This window comes from Haplochromis burtoni, unplaced genomic scaffold (assembly GCF_018398535.1).
Source record: "Haplochromis burtoni strain Fernald_Lab_line unplaced genomic scaffold, NCSU_Asbu1 Contig_60, whole genome shotgun sequence".
In the NCBI taxonomy this organism is placed as follows: Eukaryota; Metazoa; Chordata; class Actinopteri; order Cichliformes; family Cichlidae; genus Haplochromis; species Haplochromis burtoni.
The window spans coordinates 1,991,591-2,017,762 of record NW_024582421.1 but is presented as its reverse complement, the minus strand read 5'-3'; the positions used below and the strand labels follow the sequence as shown (position 1 = coordinate 2,017,762).

The window sequence follows — 26,172 nt, the reverse complement described above, 5'->3', positions numbered from 1 at the left end:
TCAAAAAGCAAAGACAAAAATAATTTAAGGGGGGGAGAAACAGGACAGGGTTCGGTGGTTGAATCATCCGTTCACAACAATGCCAAAACCAAATCTACGCCCTTGGAAATGGGTCCCGAAAAACAGAGGGTAAAGTGTGTGGGAATGTGGTAGCAGACAAGCGTAGATGTTTAAAATGTTCTAATGTTGGAAACTTGTGCTGGAACGCAGGAGCAGAAAGAGACGCACATTACCACGATTTGTATCCACATTTATAGAAAAATGACATAAATATACCTGCATTTCACCACTAGAGGTCGTACGTCACCGTGCGAGGGTAATTTATGTGCTCATATTTTCATTCATAGTTCATATTTGAGTTATTATAGCCAGATTCTCGGATTAGATCTGTTATTAAACATACAGATTTTTTTTGGTAAGTCTATATCTTCAATCTCGTAATACAAGAATATTAACTCCTCTCTAGAATAATATAATTGGCTTTAACAAGATTTTTCCCTCTAGTCTGAAGCTCTGGCTCTAACCACTGGAGCCATTTCAGTCTGTGTGCAAACTAAAATTCATGTTACAATTGTTGTTTTGTTTTATTTTTTACACACGCAGTATAAGCTGAAGCCATTCAATCTGTTATTTCACCAGTAAAATTCCTGGATTGTTTCCGTCTGCCATCCTGTTACTCTCAGCTGACCAGGCAAAGCCTCAGCTGGATATGTGGGGCACCTGCACATGAGAGCTACTGTACGTCCCAGTCGGCTTCCATTCAGATCAGCCATCCGCTGCATTATCTTAATGGAAATGGAACCCACTGTGGCAGAAAATGAGACACGAGATGCAAAAAAAGATGTTTTGTCAAGTATTAAAATGGAAGAATCGTTTCTTTATCTTCATCTTTTCTTCTTGCAGTTTCTTATTCTTTGTTTTTGTAACCATTATGCCCACCATGTGCAAATGTACACTTCATCTACTTCACATCCTGTGAAACTGAAACACAGCGAATGCACACAAAAGGCAAACACACTCAGTTAAACCATTAAAATACTGAAGACTGAAATACAAGACTGAAGGGCCAATATTGTGCAAATCCAGCCCAGGAGCTCTGCTGATTATTATTATTATGATACACTTTTTATTTAGCTTTTCTCTCAAATATCCATCCATTCGCTTCCGCTTATCCTTTTCAGGGTCGCGGGGGGCGCTGGAGCCTATCCCAGCTGTCATAGGGCGAAAGGCGGGGTACACCCTGGACAGGTCGCCAGTCTGTCGCAGGGCTAACACATAGGGACAGACAACCATTCACACTCACTTGCACATTCACACCTAGTGGCAATTTGGATTAATCAATTAACCTATCCCCACAAGCTGCATGTCTTTGGACGGTGGGAGGAAGCCGGAGTACCCGGAGAGAACCCACGCAAACACGGGGAGAACATGCAAACTCCACACAGAAAGACCCCGGCCTGATGGTGGAATTGAACTCAGGACCTTCTTGCTGTGCGGCAACAGTGCTAACCACCGTGCCTTCTCTCAAATAAACGGACACTTATACAGATAATCAGATAACATGTTTTTTGGGGGCAGCATTATTTCCTGGATAGCAGAGACACGTTGGGGAGGAAGATAAAGGTGTGTGTGTTCGTGAGAGAGAGAGAGAGAGAGAGAGAGAGAGAGAGAGAGAGAGAGAGAGGTGGGGGGGTTACAGTATGATGGTGTGTCACTAAAGCACGAGCACAGTTCACTGCTCAGGCACAAAGCTCTAAGTGACTGCCGCCCCTTCCTCCTGATGCTAATAAGCAGATCTGGGTCACATCACCCTCTCAGACACACACACACACACATGACTACATACCACTGGTAAGACACAAACACACACAACCGCATCCATACTATCCACACACAGAGAAAAATTCATCCCCTTCCTACATTCTGTCCTTTCAAAAACACACACACACACACACACACACACACACACACACACACACACACACACACACACACACACACACACACACACACACACACACAGGCGTCCATTCCTCCTAGGAGGCGAGACGTGACTTTGTGCTGCTGTCTGTGCACAGCGCTTGCAGCTTTATGCTTGTTGTGCTTGTCATCCAGGCAGCAGTGATGAGGAGGGGGCAACTGATAGGCTACAAGCACTATGGGAGTGCCACGCGTGATGCCAGGCAGCCTCCATTTTGTGGAAGAATGAACAGACAGTCCCCACTGAAAGGGAGGGGGCGTGTTATAAAGGCCCTGTTTCATTAAAAATGTTTATGAATACATCGGTGATTTATCAGCGACGATAAGTCTCACTATGATGAGATGCAGTTAGTCAGTGGGTAGTGGGTAATGGGCAGGGCTTCACCTCCTTACAGCAGGACACAGTTTCTCCTTCAGAATATTTTTGTTTTTTTCCCCCCGCACACAGTTTTGGGAGGAAAAACATCCGTCAGTGTGGATTAAGTGTGTGACCGTGAGTCACAGCATTCTGAACTCATTTTAATTCCGTTGTCATGGCAACACAGAACTTTCTTTTGGCCCACATCAGCACGGAATTAGGAGACATCCCTCCTTTTATCACTTTTCTTTTTGTAATTGAGGAGGCAGCTTTAACCATCCTTGGTCGTTTGTTTAGGTTTGTGTCATTTATGGCAGGAGCACAATTAAGAAGCCTGCAGCAGTGCCAAAGCCAATAAGTGCATTTTTCCTCATTTGTTTTTTCTTTTTTTCTCTTTTTTCTCTTTTCTTTTTTAAATTCGAGTGTTACTCGCTGAAAACCGTCATTTTACAGACCTGTTTAACTGATCATTTGATCACACACACACACATTTTCAGTGATTTCCAGTGAACCCCTAGTTGGATGGTTTATAATCCATACTACAGAATGTAGTATATACATTTTAAATTACTACAGTATTTAAAAATGTTCGTTTGCACTGGTTTGGACAGAGTCATGTGTCTTCGCGTATTTTGAGATCAAATCAAATGTAATGTAACTAGATTTCTGATTGAAAACTCGGTTTAAGGTTGGGATAAGATTCGGCTGAGGATAAGGTTTGGGAAAGAATTACTGCGATTAGAGCAAATCAGATAATACTGTCAGTAACTGCTGCGTTTGTGGTAGTGTTAAGAAACGAAGAAAGCAGGAAGAGAGACCAGTTTATGTAACGACTCTGACTCTGAACACTTCTGATATAGCAGAGGCACGCTGCAACCTCTGTGACTCTCCTCTGCGCCCTGTCACGTCTGCGCATTCAAGCACACACGCTGAGACGCATACACAGTAAACTGCACTCCTTTGTCTCTCTGTCTCTCTCTCTCTCATCACATACCAAAACACACACACACAGGGTTTGTCACTACCGCTCTCTTCAGTGCCTGGCCCTGTAAGCCTAGCAGATCTTTTTGGGCCACAGAGTGATGACTGTGTTTGTGCACCTGTCACTATCCATGCATCAGATATGTGTGTATGAGAGAGAGAGACTGTGAAAAAGGGTATTTCTAAAATTTTAATTTGTTATTGGTTATTTCATCCGCTGGGTATTTAAGAAAAATAATACACGTTTGGGCCTTCCAGCCATACAGGTGTTCTCACTAGCCTGGCTAATCCAACTTCTCATCCGGTTGAGCAAAGCTGTAGAAGGACGTGCTCATTCACAAACCCCGCCCTGAAAAGCACCTGTTCATTCACAGCCACCAGAATTAGTCACGATAGGCCCATCCAACTTTGTATTTCCACACAGGCCAAAATAGTGTGGTCGAATAACTGCAGCAAACTCTGTTCTTTCAGACGAATCTGCCAGTGTGTCATTGTAGAATAAAAACCTTGATATAAGCATGAGTGGGCTGCTGGGGTTTAAGTGAGGTGTGTAACAAAATCAAGTAGTAATGAATGTAATTTTTAGTGGAGCCATGTGCAGAAATTACAGTCATAGAAGGGAACAAGATCCGACTTTTGGGGGGGACAAAAAAAAACAAAAAACACAAACAGTGAAACTGTATTTTTCGCCTCCATTGCTGCAAATCATCATTGTGAGCAATGAAATCCACAATGTTACAAAATAAAATAAAATGCACTGAAATCTTATGTGCTAATTATACCAACAATGCCGTTTGACCTCCCCATGAAACGCCTCACAGTGGTTTGATCCACTGCCTATATTCCCTCACTCCTCTACTTACCCGAGGTGGACTCGAAACAACATGTGAGACACTGGATTTACAATAAAATATATTTACAGTCACATATTAATAATATTCATGATTTTTTTGTGTTTATTTCTGATTTTTTTCCCCCTCAATTTTATGATTTGTATTTAACTAATCAGTGGATCGGTGTTGCTTGATATGGGTTTATGCAGCTGCATATAAAAATGTCTGTTTGTTTCTCAACAGTGCAGCTTTAATTTATACATTAATGAAGGGAAAGGTTCGATTTAAGCCTTCAGACAGAAAAAAAAAACCCCGACCGGTGCTGAAACAAAAACTCTTTTCTCCGAAATCTCAAAGCACACGCGCGCACACCCTGTCCAATTACTGTGGCCATGGCAACTATCAGAGATTATTGCTCCCAGTCAGCACTGCACGGCTGTTAGACGGGGCTGTGAGCCTCTCCTATTTCAGGCCTACACACACACACACACGGAGTCTGAATTAATCCTTCTCTTTGTAGCCTGGAAGCTATACTGCTCGCCCCAGAAGCCAGTGCTAAAGTAGCTCAGTTTGAAAGAAAAAAAAAGTCAAACTGAAAATCGATTTATTTTCTTCAAGGGGAAGCGAAATATAAATCTATTCTGTTCGACAGGATTTAATCCGGGCTTTTATTTTATCACTTTTATTTCCCTTTTTAATCTGTTTCACTGTTACTGATATTATTTTCGAGTGGAAGCAGCGAGTTTTTATGTCGGATGGAGCTGAATGTACCAGAGCTGCGTGTTTGCAGTGGTGTGCGCGCCCGTGTGTGTGACATTTGCAGCGATCCTGTCCCGGCGTTAGCCCGGGGACTGCGCGTGTCATGGGGGGAGGGAGAAGCGCCTCAAGGTCTCATCCCAGCTCCTCACCGTCCTACACACACACACACTCAGACATGATGACACACACTCACTAACAAAAACTGTGTTGGCCTGAACACAAATAGCAGCTGGCAAAGCAGCTCAAGCCAAGCATGAAAATATGCGGAACTTTTACTGTCCTCTGGCTCGTTTCTAAATTTAGATCTCTCGCCCGTTTTTTTTTTTTTTTTTTCTTGTAATGATGCTCGTTAAAACATTTGGGCCTGTGTTTCGCAATGGTTTGTTCTTTTCAGATCATCACAATTGCAATCAATTTAATCACAGTTGTAAACAGGCGTCACAAAGATTGTTCATATTTTAGAAGCTCAAAAATCACAGCTCAGGGAGAATGTCTGTATTTTTCAGCCTTCCTGCCACGGAGGGCTACGTTTTTGCCACAGAGGCAAAAATGTGATGACAGTTTTGCTGTCTTGTCACAGCAAATTACGGAGGGACAAATGAGATGCTTCGTATTCGCAAGGATTCAATTCAATTCAATTTTATTTATACAGCGCCAAATCACAACAACAGTCGCCTAAGGGCGCTTGATCACATCTGAGGTGGAGAAGAAATATTCCCTTAAACTGAGATTTTCAATGTCGTTTTTAGATGAAAGCAGCTCAACGAGAGAAAATAATTATTGTATAGATTCGATGTTGCCCGTGTTGTGTTGCATTTTAACGACTGCTTCTTTGGTACATATTTTCTGTGTGATTGTGGAGCTGTCCGCGGAGCTGTCCTCGGAACTGTCCGTGGTGCGCATTCAGCAACTGGCCTGCAGCAGGATGCGCAACGAGTTGCATCCTTCCCCCAACCTGCTGATCACGCTCATCTGGAGTAGAGCTGCTGGCAGGAAATGCAAAGTCTGTTGCTGTGTGCGTGCACGTAACACACAAATAAACCATGAGATAAATTTAAGTTTGACTCATTTCAATATTTGCCCCAAATTAACATGCTTCGTTTCTCTCACCTCTTCTGTTTTCATTACATAAAATATTACACATGGAAATGTGTAATATTCATCGATATTTTTTGTTGTTAACAAAACATGTTTTATGTAGGACCATAAAAATTTTTAAAGGTGGCACGCTGGGGCCTTTTGTCTTTTACAGAAAACAGAGAAAATTCGCTGTGCGCTGTGTCGATTGATATAGCGAGATATGGCGCAGTCATCGTGCTTCATTTCACAAAATTAGGATAGATTTCAAGTGTTGGAAGAGAATTTTTTTTATTTAATTTCTTTTTTAAAGAAGAATATCGCGATTATTCACGCCTTTGTAGACGACATTGTTTATTTGTCATATCGGCGTATTTGAGGTATTCCAGACGTCCAGACGAGCACTCGGAAACTCAAAAATAGCCTTTCCAGTTCAGTTATTTTTACACAGCCACACAGCAGGTTTGGATAAAGGGTGGAGGTTTGTTTCATCACATCACACCCGCCGTTTGTTGGTATCGGTGTCCGTGGACCTGTTGACGGGATGAGCAGGTGAAATGTCTGGTGTTTTCATTCATGCGTGATGTCAAACTTCTGTGACACTGATGTATTTAAATGGCCTGAACGCTTTTATTTTCGTGATTGTTCGGTCGGTCAACCCCAGATGAGATCTCTCTCTCTCTCCCTCTCTCTCTATCTATGTCTCTCCACGCCACCCGTGACGGTTCTGCTGCGCGCGAGCCTTACACTGGCACTCTGTGCGGACACGTGCACGCCCCTCTCGCTCCCTCTCTCCCTCTCTGGGTGGTGCGGAGATTCCTGCGCTCACGTTGTCGCCTACAAGACTCCAAACTGAGAGGATTGCTTTGTGTATGTGGGGAGGAAAAAATGCAAAATTGACATTTTTAACGACGAATGGAAATATTTTTTCGTTTTGTGTCTGATCTCAGGCGCTTCTTCGTTGAGGCAGATGCCAAGGAGTGTTTTTATTAAGGGAGGTAATATGGATAAACAAGCCAAGAAAAGCAGCTGAGGATATTTTTTAAGCTTTGAGTAAATCGGTTAGGCAGCCGTTAGAATGCTGGTTAGTTTATTTTGCAGTCACATCGAAGAGGCAACAGGCATGGTTTCACTGTAGGGGGTAAAAAAAGTAAAACAATCAAAGAAATTGTCCTGCATACACCTGAATCTGCGCTTTTTACGCGTCCTATTTAACTGTAGAACGGATTTTCTTTCCGAAAGAGATGGCTCACCTAATCCGACACAAGCTCACCAACAAACTGACCAATGCGGCCCACACGGTGTCCAACAAATCTCAGGCCAAGGTCAGTGGGGTGTTCGCCAGACTGGGCTTCCAGGCCGCTACGGACGAGGAGGGTTTGGGTTTCGCGGAGTGCGACGACTTGGATTATGACTACAGGCAAGGTATGCAGATGGATGTCCTTCAAGGAGAAGAGGAAGGGGGGCAGATGGAGGGAGATGGGGAGCTGGAGGGAGACAGCCACTACCAGAGAGACGGCACCGGGCCGAGGCCCTCGTCCCTGAAGACAGCAGGCTCTCTGGAAGAAGACAAGCCAAAAATCACGTCATGGGAAGCTGGCTGGAACGTCACCAACGCCATTCAGGTAGGCCGTGATTACTGTCATCCTGCACGCGTGAGTGCAAAAGTACCATGTGCTGCACGGCCATATTAGGCCTGCAACCGCACATAAAGTCACCTTGAAGACTTCATATTTTCACATTTAATATTTAAGCTGGAAAATAGGATGATGCTCATGGTATCCAAATAATTCCACACAAGCCAAAATTAGAGTTAGTCACCTTTAATTTTGTGCGATGAAACTATAAAAGGTTTCAAATGTAAAGGGCCCGTTAAGCTACATTTTATCAGTTAGCTCCAAGCTTCGGCTTCACCTCGAATTCGTGGTTTGAGCGTAAATCCGTTGCAGTGCGTGGGTCTTAAAATGTATTTATTCAAATCTTTTTATCAGTGGAGCTGCAGGCGGGATCTGCTTGACTTTGATAGCCTGGAGGCTGAATAGCACCCACGTGCTTATCAGAGCCTCCATCAAATTAAAAAGCTCAATCAAATGAATTTGAAAATTCGTTTTGGAATTTTCCTTAAATGCTTTAATTCGATCTATTATTTAGTACAGATCAGGTATCGGACATATTATTGCAGTTTAATTTAAAATAATCCGTGGTGACAATTTTTCCTGTTGCGTTATTTTTAAATACAAATTTAGGCTGTTATTATATAAGACGAGCTGGTCCTTGCATGCCTGGGTTAGCTCGGCCTGTCACTGCGATGTGGGTCTCGTCCATTACCATTTAACTGCGCTTCTCTTTCCGCAGGGCATGTTTGTCCTCGGCCTGCCGTACGCCATCCTCCACGGCGGCTACCTCGGCCTCTTCCTCATCATCTTCGCGGCTGTGGTGTGCTGCTACACTGGCAAAATCCTCATCGCGTGTCTGTACGAAGAGAACGAGGACGGCATTAAAGTGCGCGTGAGGGACTCTTACGTGGACATCGCGAACGCCTGCTGCGCGCCCCGCTTCCCGGCCCTGGGTGGCCACGTCGTGAACGTGGCTCAGATCATCGAGCTGGTCATGACGTGCATTCTTTACGTGGTGGTCAGCGGAAACCTGATGTACAACAGCTTCCCGGGGTTTCCGGTTTCACAGAAAGCCTGGTCTGTGGTGGCCACGGCCGCGCTCCTGCCATGCGCGTTCCTGAAGAACCTCAAGGCCGTGTCCAAGTTCAGCTTGCTCTGCACGCTGGCCCACTTCGTCATCAACATCCTGGTGATTGCCTACTGCCTCTCCAGGGCTCGAGAGTGGGCCTGGGAGAAGGTCAAGTTTTACATCGATGTGAAGAAATTCCCCATTTCCATCGGCATCATCGTGTTCAGCTACACCTCCCAGATCTTCCTCCCATCGCTGGAAGGAAACATGCAGAAGCCCAGCGAGTTCCACTGTATGATGGACTGGACTCACATTGCGGCCTGCGTGCTCAAGGGCCTCTTCGCCTTGGTGGCCTACTTGACATGGGCAGATGCCACCAAAGAGGTCATCACGGATAACCTGCCTTCAACTATCCGGGCTGTGGTGAATCTCTTCCTCGTCTCCAAGGCGTTGCTTTCTTACCCTCTGCCGTTCTTTGCTGCAGTTGAAGTTCTAGAGAAATCTTTGTTCCAGGATGGCGGGAGAGCCCTCTTTCCAGACTGCTACGGCCCCGGAGGGCAGTTGAAATCATGGGGCCTGGGCCTCAGAGTCGCCCTGGTGGTCTTTACCTTGCTTATGGCTGTCTTTGTCCCCCATTTCGCCCTTCTTATGGGCTTAACTGGGAGCCTCACCGGTGCTGGCCTGTGCTTCCTCTTGCCAAGCCTCTTCCACCTAAAGCTCCAATGGAGAAACCTCCTGTGGCACCACGTCTTCTTCGACGTTTCCATTTTCATCATTGGGGGCATATGTGCCATATCTGGCTTCATCCATTCCATTGAAGGTCTCATAGAGGCGTTCAGGTATGACATCCACGACTGAGAACTTCAGAGAGGGCCTGTGAAGGGCAATTGTCCTAAAATAACGCACTCCTGACGAAAACACCGCACTGAGGACTTGGCATAATCTCTTGAGGAGGATTATTTGTGTGAATTGTACATCTTTTTTTATTTTATTATTTTTGCCTTCGTGATAATGTGCAATAATAAACTCTACAGTCATAGTGTAAAGTAGTCTACTCATTCCAGAAAACGTGTTTCTTTAACTGGACAGAGGAACACAACCTCCTGCATGATAGGGGGTGAATGAATATGCAGGCATTTTAAAAAGCCTGTCAAGTGTCAGTCTTCATGCAAAGATCCAGTTAAAAAGCCCGACACGGGTCTAACTGTGTGCGTGTAGTGTTTATATCTGGGGAATGAAATATGTGGAAAAACAATGGAGTGATTATGTTCTTGCTGGTTTGTTGAACTGCTAGATATCAGTATCCCCCCCACTTCAGAGAAAATACAAGACTAAAGCACCCATCCGATCAGATGGTGCACCATAAACCATGAATAACTTGTGTGTAGTGGTTTGAACAGAATGATTTTTTTTTCCAGTCGGTTTTTGGTTTTGTGTTTCTTTTTTTGTTGTTTCTTTTCATTTTATGCCTATAGTAGTCCTTGCTGTTTGTTTTCTTGGTGTTTCAAGTGTCATTCTGGATGACGTGAATTCAAGTGCAAGCAAGTGGGTCCTAACTGTGTTATATATGGAGAACAAAAAAAAATGTCTGATAATATTCTGTTCCTATTGAACTTGTCAGTTGTGAATTAATGGAACTAATCATGGTATGTGAGACAAAAGAGTATTTGTTGAATCAAGAGATAAATAAATGAGATATTTTATGGCTGGTGATTTCAATCTTTTCTTACCTTTTCTCTTCTTTATTTAGCTTAACCTCTGCTAAACTTCCTCATTAAGAATAAGTTGTTGCCACTTCGCCTTTTCACAATGTGAAGTGGAGGCACTGAAAGTGGGGTGGAGGTACATTTCTACATTTTCCAGTATAATCAGTTCATGACAGACAGCATAAACCTATAAAACTGCAAGTGGCAAACAGTGGGAAAACATAGCACATTTGTTATTAATCCTATTGTAGATGTGATCAATCTGAGCACAATTGCTGTTTAACTTTAAAAAAGTTAAATAATCTAAAAGTAAACAGATAAATTTCACTTCCTTTTATAAGCATACAGCTATGATTTGCATTTATTCTGAGAATGAGGATGTTGGTACAGTGACTTTTTTGTTTTAAAGAATACTTTTAATCTACCTCCAAAAATTACTGGTTATGGCTGCTGTGCTTCCAGTGCAGATGGAGGGGAAATTTTCTTTCTGCTCATCAGTCCTATTTGGCTTAACTAAATTGGTTTTCTTAGAAGTGATACCACCCATGTGTTCAATGCAGACAGGGCAGAATCAAACAACTGCTTCCTCTTTGTCACACCGACATAAACAGAGAACGACTGCAGGAGGGGCCCGGGGTATTGTTAGATGTCTGTGAGTTTCACTTCTCAGTGACACAGGAAATTAAAGAAGAAAAACAGCGCGGAGAGGCTGAGGCGACATGTTTGCACATGCTGAGCAACTCTGAAGAGCTGAATTTGGCAAGTTCATCCCGCATTTCAGGTATGATACCTGTGTGATTTATCTCAACAGGTTTGCTGTGCACGTTTGAGTTGAGAGTTTACTTTCCCACACCAAAATGTAAATGTCTTTGACAGCAGCACTGTTTGTTTGCACCACAAACGGCAGAGGAAAATGCTTCTATCTGTGACAGTAGTGCTCAGCCTCCTCTCCTGCGTTTGTGGAGAAAATCCTGCAGTGCAAGTTGTCCTGACCAACAAGGGGCTTCAGTACGGTAAGGATATGTGGGATCGGCGCTTGTTTTCACTTAGCTGTTAAGGTTGTGTAAACACAAGTCTGTTAATAAATGATCAGTTTTATTCACAACAACTGAAATTTTATGCAAGTGCTGTTTGTCCCAGGGAAGCATGCAGCTGCAGACTGGATTCAGGAAAGGTTGAGTACAATCACTTTCCCTGACATCACCGGCAGTGTTCACATCGTATTCGGGGACGTTGACTACACTCTAACAGGGTAGGATCGCATTCCATGTTCTACAAGTACAAAATCTAAGAATCTAAAATATCCTCTATAGAAGGAATCAGCATTTGTTATGAAAATTTCAGCACATGCATGTTAGCCAGCAGGAGTCTTTATTTCACTCACATGACTGATATTCCTCAGCTTTGTAACCTCTGGTTTGTCTCTGCTCTCCCTTTGCGTTCTAGCATCACCATAGTAAAATGTGACTTACCAGAGCCTTCTGTCGAGTTCCTTCAGAATCCCCCAGGATTCAAGACAACCATCTCAGACCTCTCTATTGCAATAACAGGCGGGTGGAGAACACATTTTGGCTTAATGTGAGTTTTCTATGTGTAAAATACAAGCTTTTGTACAGTAGGATTATAGGGTGTAATTTCTTAACATGTTCCATTTGGGTACAAAACAAATCATCATCCAAAAAACAAAAAAATAAAACACGTGAGACAATCTGATCATCCCTTTTAACACATCCTTTTTTTTTAAAAACCACTGACTATAGTGTGATTTAAATCTGTAATGTACAGAAGCAGACGTGAAGTATAAATGAGGAAGTGTTAGTGATAGTGATAGTAAGTGTTTGAAGCTATAGTGTTTTTTTAAAGATAGTCTCTGGCGAGGTGAGGTTCCGCTCGCCTTTTCTAACACAGCTGGCATCTGAGTTATGTTAAACCTGAAAGCTTATCACCTGTATTTTAAGCTGTTTACAAAACCTGTGATATTTTCTGTTTTATCATCTAACAACAGGGGGTTAGAGTAACTTACAGCACTAAACCCAAATATTAATTACAGCTTTAATCTACTGATGCTTTTCCAAACTTAGTTTCCATGTAACACATTTGAATGTTCTCTAAGCAGGGAAGTAAAGAGGGAACATTTCACATCTATATTAAACATGAGACCTAATTTGTAAACTCTATCAGATGCCTGTTGTAAGATACGCCACATATGCACAAGTGACAGATGTTTCAGCGCCTTTGAAAGCAGATGTTGTGTGAATAAGTGTTCACCAGCACCAACAATGCACTGTGTTTGTATTTTGTATATCCAGAAACGATGGCGGGACGTTTGATATGGCTATATTTAACGTAGATGTGACCTCTGTGGTGCAGCTGGGGAAAGAAGCTGACGGGCATCTGTCTGTCAGCAGCATCAGCTGTGACGCTCAGGTTGGAGATGTGGACATAGAATTTCATGGTGGAGCAAGGTACAGTAGAGCAGAAAGAGGGAGACACGGGGAGGTGGTGGGGATTTCATGTATGATGTAAACCTTGGCTTTCTATTTGTGAACAGTTTCATCTTCCAACCGTTTGTGGAACACTTCAAGGGACGGATAAGAGATGAAATACAGAAAAGAGTGAGTGCTTCTCTACAGCTTCATCGCATGTGTTAGTGGATGCTTGAGCTTTTCTGTATGATCGTCACATAATGTTCACTGAAATGTGCTGTTAAAACACCAGGACTTTGCTGTGTTTTCTCCCTAGCTGTGTCCCGGTGTGGAAGAAAACATTGAAAGCTTTGAGAACCTCCTGCATGTCATGAACGGTACTGCAGCTCCTAATTACAAAGAGGAAAACTGTGGGCCACAAATTAGTGAACAGAATAATAAAATAACAGCATTTTAAATGTATAAAGGAATAAGGCTTTTTTCTCACTCTGCTCAGTTTCAGTCGATGTGAATGAAGTTCTCTCTCTTGCCCTTCCTCTCACTGACATCCCTATCATCGGTGCTTCAAGTATGAATGTGGGCCTTAAGGTAAGGATACACATTTTCCAGTTTCTATGTTAATGTCCCGGGCTTCTCATAACAGTCCATCTACAAGCCAACATATGCAACTATATTTTATAATGAAAGCTTATGAAAAAACATTGAGAAAGGAATAAGAATTTCAAAATAATGATATTTCGTTTTATTTGATCAATTTTTTTAATTAAAGGGGGAGTTTTACAATATCAAAGCTCCGGTCGAGCCTCCCTTTGAGGCCCAGCCTTTCACCATGCCGGACGAGCCGAGCTACATGCTGTCAGTGGGCATGTCTGATTTCACTCTGAACTCTGCTTCCTATGCATACTTCTCAGCTAAATTGCTTCAGCTCCTCATCAATGACAGCATGGTAAGTGAACACACATACTAAAAATAAAAGACAGTTAAAAGCAAAACAGTTCAAGTTTGAGGTGAAGTGTGTGGTTAAGAGACGTTATTTTATCCTCTCAGATCCCTGCGATATCTCCAGTGCACTTGAATACCACCTCATTGGGAAAATTCATTCCAAAGGTAAGTCTGTTTGTGTCAGGGTTACATTTGGCAACACTGAAAAGTAATCCCAGAAACACTACATGATGATGTTCACCCTGCAAAACAACGATACTTCAAACATCATTGCATTCGCTCAGATTTATTTTTCAATTCGTTTTCACGTTTAATGTTTTCAAAGCACCCTGACCAAGGTTGATATGGTTAAATAAAACGAAATGAAAAATTAAAGCTAGAAAAAGATTTTACTAGGCTAACATAAAAAAACTTATAAGCTAATTTTGTAAACATTTTTAAACCCAACTAAAATAAAATTAAAATGTATAGAGTTAATTTTGTGTGTCACCTACACTCACATATCACTGACATGCTCACAGACACACACACACATTCACACACACATCACATGTTCACTGTTGCAGACACACACGACGCATGTTCACATATGAGTGTTTTAGCTGCGAAGGAAGGCGGGAGTTGGAGTTGGGCTAAGATCAGATCAGAGAAGATCTCCCCTTGCAGCAAGTAAAAGACAGAAAGCGCTGTGGTCTTGCTTTTGTACACAAGTGATTGGTCTCTGAGTCAGCGGGGTTTAAGTGTTAAACCCAACAGTTCTGTTGGGTGACTGTGAGGACAGTTCACTGTTCTCTGTTCACTGGATATTTCCTCTTTTTCCGACCATTTTTTCACCTCATTCACGTAAATCCTCGACATGGTTACGCTGGAAAATCCCTGCAGATCAGCAGTTTATGAAATCCTCAGACCGATCCGTCTAACACCAACGATCACGTTACATTTGTCATTCATTCAGAAGCTTGTATACAAAGATGTTTTAACAGATATGTTAAAATATCTTTGCATACAAAATGACAAGCATGATAAAACCAACCAGCTTGAAAAACAAACATACACTATGCCGATAACTAGTCACAAAAACTATTTAAAAAATCAAGACAGCTAAGTTTTGCTATCGTGGAAGTGAAAGTATTTTACAAATGGGCTAAGAGAGGAAGTATGTCTTCCATGCCTGTCTCAAGTACTTAGGTAAACATCCCTTTTCTAGTATGACCTCCGGGAGAAGTCGATGAAACACTCTGTGGCCTCTTGTGTGTTTTGTCTTTGCACGTATTAAAAAACCCCCACTTTAATTCAGTTCATATGATTAGCTTTGTGTCTTTATCTTCATCTGGGACTCATTTGGTTTCATCAGGACTCCGTTACCTCACTTACTTAGCAGTAGTTTGCTTAATTTATACTACTTTCTCTTTAAGTTCGATACAGTCAAGAATAAAGTGTTTACACTTGTTACTTGTTCACTTTGCAGCTTGCCGAGATGTATCCAGATATGCTGATGAGTGTTCTGGTTTATGCCCAAGAGGCTCCAAATTTTTCCATCCAGCCTGATGCCGTTAACGTCACCATCAAGGCTGTTGCGAAGGCCTCCGTCATCCTACCCAATGGTACCCAGATCCCGGTGTTCACCATCAATGTTGTGAGTACTTTTGTTTGTTGGACCTTCGCTGTACTCACTATATTATCTTTAGGGTTGATATCAAAGTTTGGACCAACTTAAACTGCAGCATGCATTCTTTATGATTTCTGACATTTTTTTAGCAGCACTGATCGACTACAAAATATGACAGATTAATGGTAACAGAAATTAACATTTGTTGCTACTGAAATATAATCCTTTTTTTTTGGTTCCAGGACTCCAAATTCAGTAGCGAATTGTGGATCGATGACGGAAAACTGAAAGGCTCTGTGAAGATGGATAAGTAAGCATAAGCAAGTGTTAAACTGCAAAACTGAGCTCAACTTCTTAAACTTCATTCTAAAAATAATGACACTGTATTCTTCCAGTCTGACGCTGACCCTTGCGTCGAGTGAAGTGGGGACTTTCAAGGTAAATGTCCCCAAAATTAAATAAACAAGTAAAAACAGCAGATTTTCTGTTGGTCACAGGTCAACAGCGTGTTTTTCTCTTTGCAGACTGACTCTCTTGAATTCCTGGCGAGGAAGGGGGGGGAAATTGTACTGATTAGAGTGAACCGTGAGTCTTAGATACTTCATTTTTGCCACTTTGTGCTACTTCCACTTCTTCATGACATTTATCTAAAAAACAATGTGTATTATGTCAAGCAGTTTCCGTAAACTAGAGCAACGCAGGGCAGATACGAAGCACTTCCCCTTCTCTTCAATCTAACAAAGGGGGAGGCTCGCTGTTTGGAAACAGTGTTGCTCCTTTCCTGACTTGTTTTTTTCTGTGACAGAGAAACTGGGAGAAGGATTTCTTGTCCTCGGGACAAAACATGCACAGCTGGTCAACTCGGTTCTGAAGAAGGAGAAGGTCGGTACTTTTAGGAGAACACACAATGCTTTGGTCTTTGAATGAATCTATAACTCAGAGCAGAATTCATCTTCGGGCTGACCACTGTCTTTGTCCCAAACAGGGATTCATATTAATCTCTTCAGACGTGCAGGTGTCGCTAACGTAGAGACGCTTCAACTGACAAACACCAAACATGGCTGCTCCTCGTCACAGTTCCTCATCAAACCTCCGACCACCAATCAAAATGAATGTGAATGAATGAATCTGTAGTAACAGCCCTAATGCTGTCTCCTCATGTCTGGATTGAAAATCATGCTTTGAAGTACATAATCAAAAAAAACTTGGCTTGAAATTTGCACATCTTATTTGCAACTTTTGAAACGCTTCCTAAGTGGAGCTGCCAGACTTCTTTTCTCTTAGTGACAACATCTATTTTTAAAACTTCTTTTAGATTCTCTGATGAAAATAATGATGTGAAGACGAGTGAATAAAGGATTAAAAACAACTTCTGTCATAACTTTAGAGGACTTTATAGACACGTACACTCACCGGTCACTTTATTAGGCACACCCTCATGGACCCTCTTTTACTTTCAGAACTGCCTCTTATAATCCTTCATCGAGGTGCTGGAAACTTTCCTCAGATGTTTTGGTCCATGTTGACATGATTTGTTCGCTGTGCCAATTCCCTGTAAAAACAAAAATAGATTTGTGGTTACTGGACAGAGGTCTGGTGTCTGTGGAGTTCATCTGAGTACAGTGAACTCATTTTCATGTTCAAGAAACCAACTGAGATGACTTTTTGGCATGGTGCATTATCAGAAGAGGCACACTGACGGGAGATGCACCCAGTGTGCTTGTCTGCCGCTGTAGCTTTCCGTTTTAAGGTTCAATGCGATGTGCGTCATAGTTATTGTAGTTTTGTATTTTCTAATTAGTTTTTTATTTTTATTTCATTTTGATTATTTTGTTTTTAGTTCAGTTTAGCTTCAGTTTGTCTCCAGGGAGGATTTTCTTGTTTCACCTTAGTTTTTATTGGGTCTTTTTAATTATTATAACACAAAGTGCATATGTCAGAGGCAAGCTCTAGGAAAACTAGTACAGATATTACAATAAAAACACAGAATTTCTTTAAAGCAGTTAACTCATTGACTTTTGTAGACACCCAAAAGTGTCCTCATTAGTCCAGCTCTAATAACATTTGTACTAAACTCAGATACTAACAGTAAGGAAAATACTTCTAATTAATTCTTTTCAGTTCTTCGTTTTTATGTTGGGTTTAATTTTAGTTAACTATAAAAACCTTGATGTGCATTCAGAGATCCTCTCCTACATACTTTGTTGTAACAAGCGGTGGTTTGAGTTACTGTTGCCTTCCAAATCAGCTTGAAGCAGTCTGTCGTTCTCCTCTGAACTCTTTTTTTGGACCAGTCTCTGTGTGGAGAAAAATCCCAGATCAGCAGTTTCTGAAATACTCAGATCAACACATCCGGCACCAACCACGCTGTTTAAAGTCACTTAAATCACCTTTCTTCTTCATTATGATGCTCAGTTTGAGCTTCAGCAGGTCACCTTGAGCCCATCTACGTGTGTAAATCCATCTAGGTGTTACCTGAGGTTGGCTGATTGGATTTTTGCATTAACTAGCAGGTGAACTACTGTTGAGTATACCAATAGAGTTAAAAAAAAAAAAAAAAAAAGCACCCTAATAGACAATCCTATTGTAGCTGGTGACAGTACACTGCATTATTTATTCTACCACCAGAGGGCAATGTCTTTAAAAGGAAAATTCCAAAAGAGGTGTTTGATTCATAAAGTCAGACAGCAGTGAACAGAATTTAAAACCATTTAATCTTTGACACAAATCCTCAACACCATGTTCATGAAACAATGACATCTCTTTATTTTGTAACATTTCAGTGTGCACACTTTAGATTTTGTTCCACGTTCACATTCTTGGAATGTAACACCACCAAAGTATCAATACAAGCCTATTTACAGCCACTGTTCTCAAAATGTACCCCATAGAAAAACATCACATTTCATGAAATGAGACTGTGTGGACGGGTCAGGTTTTAGACAAAATGATCAAGAGGTGGGTTGCACATGATGAAACTGAAAACCAGACAGTTACTGTTTTAAATGATGAGTCAAACTGGAAGTACGCATGTAATGCTGTCGAAACAGAAAGCTAACCTTGGAGCATCTTGGAAGACCTGTGATGCTGCTGAAATCCAAGAAGGGACACTTTAACACTGTACAAAGCTTAAGATGTACCACAAACCCTTCTGATGTAAACTTCTATTTGTAGCTTTGTACATTTTATAGTAAGTACAAAAAGAAGAAAAGAAAAAAAAGGGATGTAACATTTCTTTCATCTCCTTGTGGTCTTTGAAAAACTTATTAGGGACACTAACCATTGTTAACAATGTAGCACCTGAGAGTTCTTTATGACACAAACAAGAAAGATTTAAAGAGGGGGGGGATGCACCAAATTTGCACAACATCACAAGCCAACAGTTCTTAGTTGGTCAGTTCAGCCTTTGTAAATGTTAAATACAAAATAAATAACAATCAAATAAAACAGAGCTCGTTTGCCACAAATAAAGTTAGAATAAAGTGTTCTGGGGTGTAAAACTGGTTATTTCTATTTCTCATGTAGGCACAGAATGTGACCCTGAACGTAGCCCTGTAGGGCTGCACCACAACACTGGTGAGCGTCAACAACACACTAAACACTGGTGAATCCTGACACGTTGCTCAGTGCCCACTCTTCTTTTCTTTCTTTTTAATTTGCACCCTTCGAGGACTTGCCGCCACTTAAAGTATATATGCTGAAATTAAGTTAAACATTCAAGTATTTACATTCTCATACTGTAACACTTAACTATACAGCACATCACTGTAAGAAAAAACTGAATTCAGAAATCAAGTATTCTTGAAGCAAAACTCGACCACAGTGACCCACAAGTGGGTGAAGAAAAAGAACCAAAAAAAAAAAAAAAGTCCAGTCCACTGTGCTGACAGCTGTGGCATATATACCAGTAGTCATGCATTAGTAACACAAACAACAGTCTGCTCCACTTGGTTTAAATGCACTGAGACGTTTGTTAAATAACAAGTCTAAGCTGCCTTCATTGCTCTACAACACCTTCTCTCACTCTCCTGTGACCCCTGACACAGTTATGATGCAGTATCAGTATCAGACCTCAAAGTCTAACCCATGTTCTGAGGGAAGTTGCACTTCTTCAAAATGTTTCTGCTATGGTGAAAACATCACCCAAATGTACACGGAATCTGATCCATCCACCTGACAGAAAGCTGATGCAGTTTGTAACTTACAGTTTCCCCTTTACTTTCATATTCTTTTACAGTCTGTGTGCATGGCAGCATTTGGTTTTGAGACATTTCAGTCAACTTTGCTGTGCACGGCATGGTCAATCAATCCAAAGGTTGACATTAAAGTTGCTCCAATCGAGCCCTCCTCTGCTTGTTTATGAAGATTTGAAAGCGATGATGAAATGTGAGAGACAAAAGGAAAAACCTGGTGAGATGATTCAGAGGCACGCTGTGAATTCAATTCTAAAAAAAGTTTCCATATCACAAAACCAAGTCATATGAGCTTCAAGTGCAGTCCGATTTAAGTGGTGTTTTGTTTTTAAACCGTCATCAGCTCAATGCTTCCTCGTCACTACCTGACTGGTGTAAAAGTCTGTTGGCGCAGACTGCTGAGGAAGGACTAACAATGATCTCATGACAAACAAACGCAGGGCCGAAGGATGGGGCTGTGGTTAATAGGCTGTGTTGGCAGATGAGGTGAGGGTCCCCTTTGAGGGGAAAATTACAGAGAAGCCCATCGGTTCATGATGGTGGAGTAACAAACCGGGAAGATCCAGATCATTTATCTGCAACTGCTGCCGCCATGGGGGATCGCATGGTACCGCGAGCAGTGGCAGTCAGCTCCTCGATTTCTGTGTTTAACCGTCTGATTACCCACTCCATCGCCTCCCGACCCTAAAACAGACACAAATGCCTCACATTATAACGCGCAGTGATGAGGATTTTAAAATCAGAAGAGTAACTATATTATCAAGGTGAGTTTAAGGAGGATTTTAAAGGCAGCTTTACCTTGCTGGCATTGACAGATATGGTCTTGGCCATGAGACCCTCGAGGTGGTTGCTCAGACTGACGCCTTTCACACTGATCAAAGCCTCCTGTGTCAGTACTGTCCTGAATATGCAAGCATAGAAAAGTCACAAACACAGCTGAAACAAATTTTTTATTTGTAGAGTTTTTTGTTTTTAAAAATCTTGGAGTTAAACATTCAAAACCTTTTTGCAATAATATTAAGGGTTTTTTTAATGTTGTGCTTTTTAACTCCAATTTAACTGATGAGAAAGATAAAAATGAGTCCCTTACTTTTCTGGGTTCTGTGGATGTGGCTTGTATGTCAACTTCTCATCCACAGACACCAGGTTGGTAAAGGAAATCTGTAAGAACAAAACACACCTGGAATCAGTCTTTTTATATCAGCATCTGCCACAAGGTGACACATAGCAACCACATCAAATCTATAGTGACAGAAATGCTGATTAGAGAAGTAAATACAACTGCAGAGATCAGGTTACAGTTACATCCTTCCATAACAATTCGGCTTTCATGTCTGTATTGATGAAGCATAATAAAAGTATTTGTCAATCCTACTCACGTTTGTAGACTGCAGCTCAAACGTCTGCTGTTTAGGGTCCACTACTGAATGTTCCTGGACATACGTGCATGTTCTTGTGACCCCAAACATCTGCAGGAAACAATAAAATAAAAAGTAATACAACTCTGAAATGATACAAGGAAAAACAACTTAACATTACCCAGTCTGAACAAAACACGTCGATCATTTCTCTTATCCTTTTAACTCACCGACTTGGCCAAAGCAGGGAGCCCCCACTCTGTGCTGAGCAGTCTGGTGCTGTGTAACCGTCCCTCAGTGTCCACACTTCTGTCCAGAACATCCACACCAAAGACACTGGGATTCATGGGATTGGGATACTTCTGCATCGCAGCCTTGGTCACTGTCTCCCATGGGTGGCTGTTTGAATCGATATCAACGTTAGAAACGGGCAATTTAACATTCTGAAGATGACTCAATGCTTGCTGCTGAGAGTGTGCTCTTCAGTGTGGAAAAACATCTTAGATTCTGAGGTTACTAAGGTAAACACTACTTAAAAATCCACCATGCCTGTATTTCACTCATCTTACAAGCAACAAAAAGGACCAGTTGCGTTATTGTGCATCTCTACCTCCATCAGAACAAGTGTACAAGTGAACTAGAACAGATATTTAATAGACATCGCTTGATTTGACTTCTTTGGCTGGAGAAAAGGTTTAGTGCATTTAGTATCTTGCAATGCAAGCGGAAGATGTGGTGCATTTGTGGCTCCGAACAGTCAGAAACATTCATGCAGCGCTTTGTCTCAAACATTCAAGTTAGCAGACGACCCGTAATAATATAGGAGAAAATTATTTTCTGCAAATATGGGGACATTTGAATGTAACAACATCGCTGATAGTGAATCACAATAGCGTCTGTGTTTGCAGACAGGCGGGAGAAGAAACGCCCCCTCTGCACAGCGCAGACTCACAGCAGCATCACCCACGGCTTTTCTCTGGAAACTTCTAGTAGAGGGTTTAAGCAACCAGACTGATTTTATTTATCAGTCGCTGTAAAACGAGCAGAAATGCTCTGATTATATACCGTTTATTGTGTTTAAACGACAGACCGGCCGTTATGTAACGTTCCCCGTCGATAATGTCAAACACGCGGGTAATTAAATTTTTCTTTATCCCGTAACAAATACCAAGGCTCGGGGAAAGCATTTGAAAACAGTCCTCCAAGGCTGAAATGTTACAATAAACCTAAACATAATTACAGTCATAGTATTCAAGGCGAAAAAATTAGCTTTAATGTTAGCAGCACAAAGCTAACGACAAAAGTTAACTCGGGTAATGGGCACTTTAATTTCAAAAACCAATACATTTAGCAAATACAGGCCTCAGCTGTAAACATCAAACGCGGTGGGAAGTCAAAAGTCATTTCTAAACATAACTAATATAAACTAAAAGCGTTGGGTAACTCGACTAAAGCGGCGTGCCTTCGTGTTATCTAACTTATCTGCAAGCTTCGCCCAGACTGCACACGGAGCCACGAAAACTGATTATATAAGAAGAAATAGCCAACTTAACAACCATACTTTATAAAATACTACCGCAAAAAAAAAGAAATACTCACTTGAAAATGTGCTCTGACGTCCAAATCTTCATTTTTACCGTTTTTCTGTCAGAGCACGGGAGCCGGCGACAAATGACAGCGTGAACACTGAGAGAGGAAGGAAGGAAGGAGGGGCTGAGTGAGAAACCTTTAACAGTCTTAGCCGCGATGCTCCCCCTGCTGGCAGACAGAGCTGCTGCACCCCTTCCAGAATAATCCATGTGTTAAACACCTCTGAGACCCTCAGCAGCAGGGGCGGATCTAGAGAAATGTTCTTAGGGTGGCATAAAAAATTTAGGGTGGAAAAATCAAAGCCATTTCTTTACACTTATGCAGGTGTTAAATTCTGTAATAAAATACATCAAATGCAGGATAAATAAAGTCTTTCTGATTCTGAATTTGATGTATTTTAATAAACATGTTTATAAATTTTTCATATAAACATAGTCTGCAACTTTCTTATTGGCTTAAGCCCAAATTATTACATATTTCAGTTACATAAAAAAATGTGAATTTTGATGTTGTGTACTGTGTAGTCTATATAATAAATAAGCTCTATGCCCAAGAAGTATAAAAGAAAAAAAAAGCTACACAGAAAGCTACACAACAGGAAGTGGATGAGTTAGAAATACAAGTCTAAGTTCAGTTTCACACACTTTTTATTAAAAATAATTAAAGTTTTACATGCTTAAATTTGCACAAAATATCAGAAGTCTGCACTGTTAGTTGCTACTGACAACAACAAATCAAGCCATTTGATGCTATGTTTAACTATTTTTTATTGGGGGGTAACATTTTGCGGTATATTTAGTTTTAGAACTTATATTCAGTGTCAATTTTAGCTAGGCTAATGCTAACTTAATTTAATAAACAACATTTTCATGTACAAATCTATGGTGGTACTAGGGATGGCAAGAGATTATGCCACCAGAGAGAGTGATCGTTATATAATTTTCTATGAATGGTCCATGTATGAAATATAAGTGTATGTAATGGTTCAATTCAATTTTATTCATATGGCATCAAATCACAGCAACAGTGGGAAGGAAAAGCTCCCTTTTAACAGGAAGTAATAACTCATGATTAATTGCAGAGTGGTGTAAAAACACATAGCAACTGAAAAAAGGTGAGTGAAGAAGAAGCACTCAGATGGTGTTTGTCCCCAGGATCCAAATGGGAGCTAGTTCCACAGAACAGGTGCCTAAAAGCTAAAGGCTTTGACCCCCATTCTACTTTTAAATAGCCTAGGAACCACAAGTATGCCAGCAGTTTGAAGAAAGTGGCCTGATTATTCAAGACATTGTCTGTGAAAGTTCCTTTGTCAAATTCCTTTGTCACTTTGGGTGAACATTAATAACAAATATAAGAAATGTTTGCATTTTTAAAGTGGTTTTTCCATCTTATTATTTAAAAGAAAAAAATTCCAGGTCAGCCATCAGCGATTTTAGATCCAATATTGTGTAAATGTATCATTTCAAAGATTTGTGTAACTTGATATTACAGCATACATCGTCATTTACTATGGACTTAATTAATAGATTAACTGTCCATGCAGTCACATCATTATGTGAATAATATGAAGTACAAAGATTCACAAAAATAACCCAAATATTCACAGTTCCTATGAAGAAAAGTCCTACTGTCTGTTGCTATGGTAACAGTGGCAAAATCTTCAGATTGAAATTGAAACTGTTGGCTGCACAGCTGATATAAGAAAGAGAAGCATTTTTATCTGTAGTTGAGTTGGAATTCTCCATCAGTCAGACCTGTTAGTGGGAAACATTTGTTAGTAGCAAAATTATTTCAAGTCAAAGATTCACATTTTCCCACAAGTTGCTTGACCTTGTTCTTTTTTATTCATTGTGCAGGAAAATGTATTCTACTTGTTGTTTTTAATTAAAATCAGCACCCTATAAACTCACTGCATTCATTCACATTGTGTAGATATGCAGTGGTTTAAAACTACATAACACATACATTTCAGTTTAGAGCATTTAGGCAGGGATGTCTAACTCATTTATAACATAGGCCACAAACAGCCCGCTTTGATATTAAATAGGTGTGACCAGTGAAACTCCTCTTTCTGTCAGTGTAAAGAACTTTAACTGCACATTTAATCCCTGAGATAGTTTAATATATCAACTTAATATAGCGTTATAATATAGATAGCTTAATATCGACTGATTGACCGCTTCATGAGGTGGTTGAGGTAAACCACCTGCAGCTGAATGTGGCCAAAAAAAGGAGCTGGTGGTGGAGTTTGGCAGAAACAGATCCCGACCCTCCCCCATCTGCATTGGTGGGACTGATGCCGAAATAGTCACATCCAACAAGTTCAGTGTATATGTGGGAGTTCAGCTGGATCACAAGCTGGAGTGGTCTGCCTACACGGATGCTGCCTACAAAAAGGGTCTGAGCCGGCTTTACTTTCTACCAAGGCTCAAATTCTTCTATGTATGCAGCAGGCTGCTCTACATGTTTTATCAGTCTGTTGTTTTGAGCACCATCTTCTTTCCTGTGGCATGCTGGGATGCAGGCATCAAAGTAAAGGACGCAAACAGACTGAACAAACTCATCAGGAAGGCAGAGTCTGTTGTTGGCATGAAGCTCACCACCCTGGAGGAGGTGATCAGTGATAGCATGCTGGCAAGACTGCTGGCGATCTTGGACAATGACTCCAGGCCCCTCCATAACACACTGGACAATCTGAAGAGCAGTTTCAGCAACAAGTTACTTTAACCTCGCAGTCTGAGGGAACGTTAGAAGAGGTTGTCCCTTCCCGCTGCTTTCAGACTCTTTAATTCATCCACTTGGGTCAGATTCACACATGTTTAGCAGAATTAATCACACTTCAATGCACCTTGTCACTTTTGTACACCACAACATATATTTGCACACATACTTGTCCTTTTATAGTTATATGTATATTTATATTTACACATATAGCTCTATGTTTATCCACTTATCTTAATGTTTATCTATCATAACTCTGTTTCTACACACATTTATATGAGTGCTTCTTGTTTTTTGTATATTTGCTGCTATGATAACCGATGATTTAACTCTTGGATTAATAAAGTTTTTCTGAAGTGCAATTTCAACTGTACGTCTGCCATTTTTCTCCATGATAAAGAAATGCTGCTGCAGTAAATGAAATAAATCTATGAGTGTGACTCTTTCTGTATTATACCTTCTTGAAGCTGTTTTCTTAATTGTGTACATATTAATTATTAATGTAATTTTTACTAGTCCCTTGCACATTTTCTGTCTTACTTTTTAGTGTTCATTATTTAACTTCTTTTTTTATTATTATATTTTGTGGGTTTTTTTTACAGTTGTAAATGTAAAGTCTTTGCTCCTTCATAGTATGAGGCCCTGATGCACCCGTGATGCTTTTACATGAACTATATTAGTTATTTATTCAAGGCTGCACTATTGGGGGGGGGGGCTTGTCGTTATTGTTTTTGGTTTTTATCCTGCCAGCTGCTGTAACACAGTATTTTCCCCTCTGGGATCAATAAACTATCTATCAATATTTAGGCTTAAAAAGAAGTAAATGTGTGAAATTACAGAAAAAGCCCTGGCAAGCTGTCCCGTAATTACTTTTTTAAACAGGGTTTGTTAATTCACAGAGCATACCACTTATTTATTTATTTTATCGAAATTTAACTTTATAATTTACTGTCG

General features: G+C 40.9%; 3 protein-coding genes across 4 annotated transcripts; 2 read left to right on the top strand and 1 right to left on the bottom strand.

The window, feature by feature from the left end:
- The first annotated feature begins 6,668 nt into the window (after nucleotides 1-6,668).
- LOC102295106 (vesicular inhibitory amino acid transporter) lies at nucleotides 6,669-10,383 on the top strand. The gene is made up of 2 exons (XM_005941138.3): nucleotides 6,669-7,613; nucleotides 8,344-10,383. Exons 1-2 carry the CDS (start codon nucleotides 7,233-7,235, stop codon nucleotides 9,529-9,531), a joined length of 1,569 nt encoding a protein of 522 aa, XP_005941200.1. The 5' UTR covers nucleotides 6,669-7,232; the 3' UTR covers nucleotides 9,532-10,383.
- A 640-nt stretch (nucleotides 10,384-11,023) lies between these two features.
- Nucleotides 11,024-16,725, top strand: bpifcl (BPI fold containing family C, like). Of its 2 annotated transcripts, none has more exons than XM_014339683.2 (16): nucleotides 11,024-11,160; nucleotides 11,259-11,392; nucleotides 11,520-11,631; nucleotides 11,826-11,957; nucleotides 12,689-12,844; nucleotides 12,931-12,994; nucleotides 13,122-13,182; nucleotides 13,302-13,393; nucleotides 13,575-13,751; nucleotides 13,853-13,912; nucleotides 15,216-15,383; nucleotides 15,599-15,666; nucleotides 15,752-15,794; nucleotides 15,881-15,941; nucleotides 16,162-16,238; nucleotides 16,342-16,725. In XM_014339683.2, exons 2-16 carry the CDS (start codon nucleotides 11,293-11,295, stop codon nucleotides 16,384-16,386), a joined length of 1,416 nt encoding a protein of 471 aa, XP_014195169.1. In that variant the 5' UTR covers nucleotides 11,024-11,160; nucleotides 11,259-11,292; the 3' UTR covers nucleotides 16,387-16,725. The 2 variants fall into 2 exon arrangements, with proteins under 2 accessions (XP_014195169.1, XP_014195170.1); XM_014339684.2 differs by having other exon boundaries at nucleotides 11,025-11,160; nucleotides 11,256-11,392.
- Nucleotides 16,726-18,098: 1,373 nt separating this feature from the next.
- On the bottom strand, nucleotides 18,099-22,654 carry LOC102294318 (PRELI domain containing protein 3B). Its single transcript, XM_005941135.3, has 6 exons — nucleotides 22,507-22,654; nucleotides 21,138-21,306; nucleotides 20,929-21,018; nucleotides 20,640-20,710; nucleotides 20,348-20,450; nucleotides 18,099-20,233 (listed from the first exon to the last, which is right to left on the bottom strand). The coding sequence occupies exons 1-6, from the start codon at nucleotides 22,536-22,538 to the stop codon at nucleotides 20,117-20,119; spliced, it is 582 nt and encodes a 193-aa protein (XP_005941197.1). The 5' UTR covers nucleotides 22,539-22,654; the 3' UTR covers nucleotides 18,099-20,116.
- Nucleotides 22,655-26,172: the final 3,518 nt, after the last annotated feature.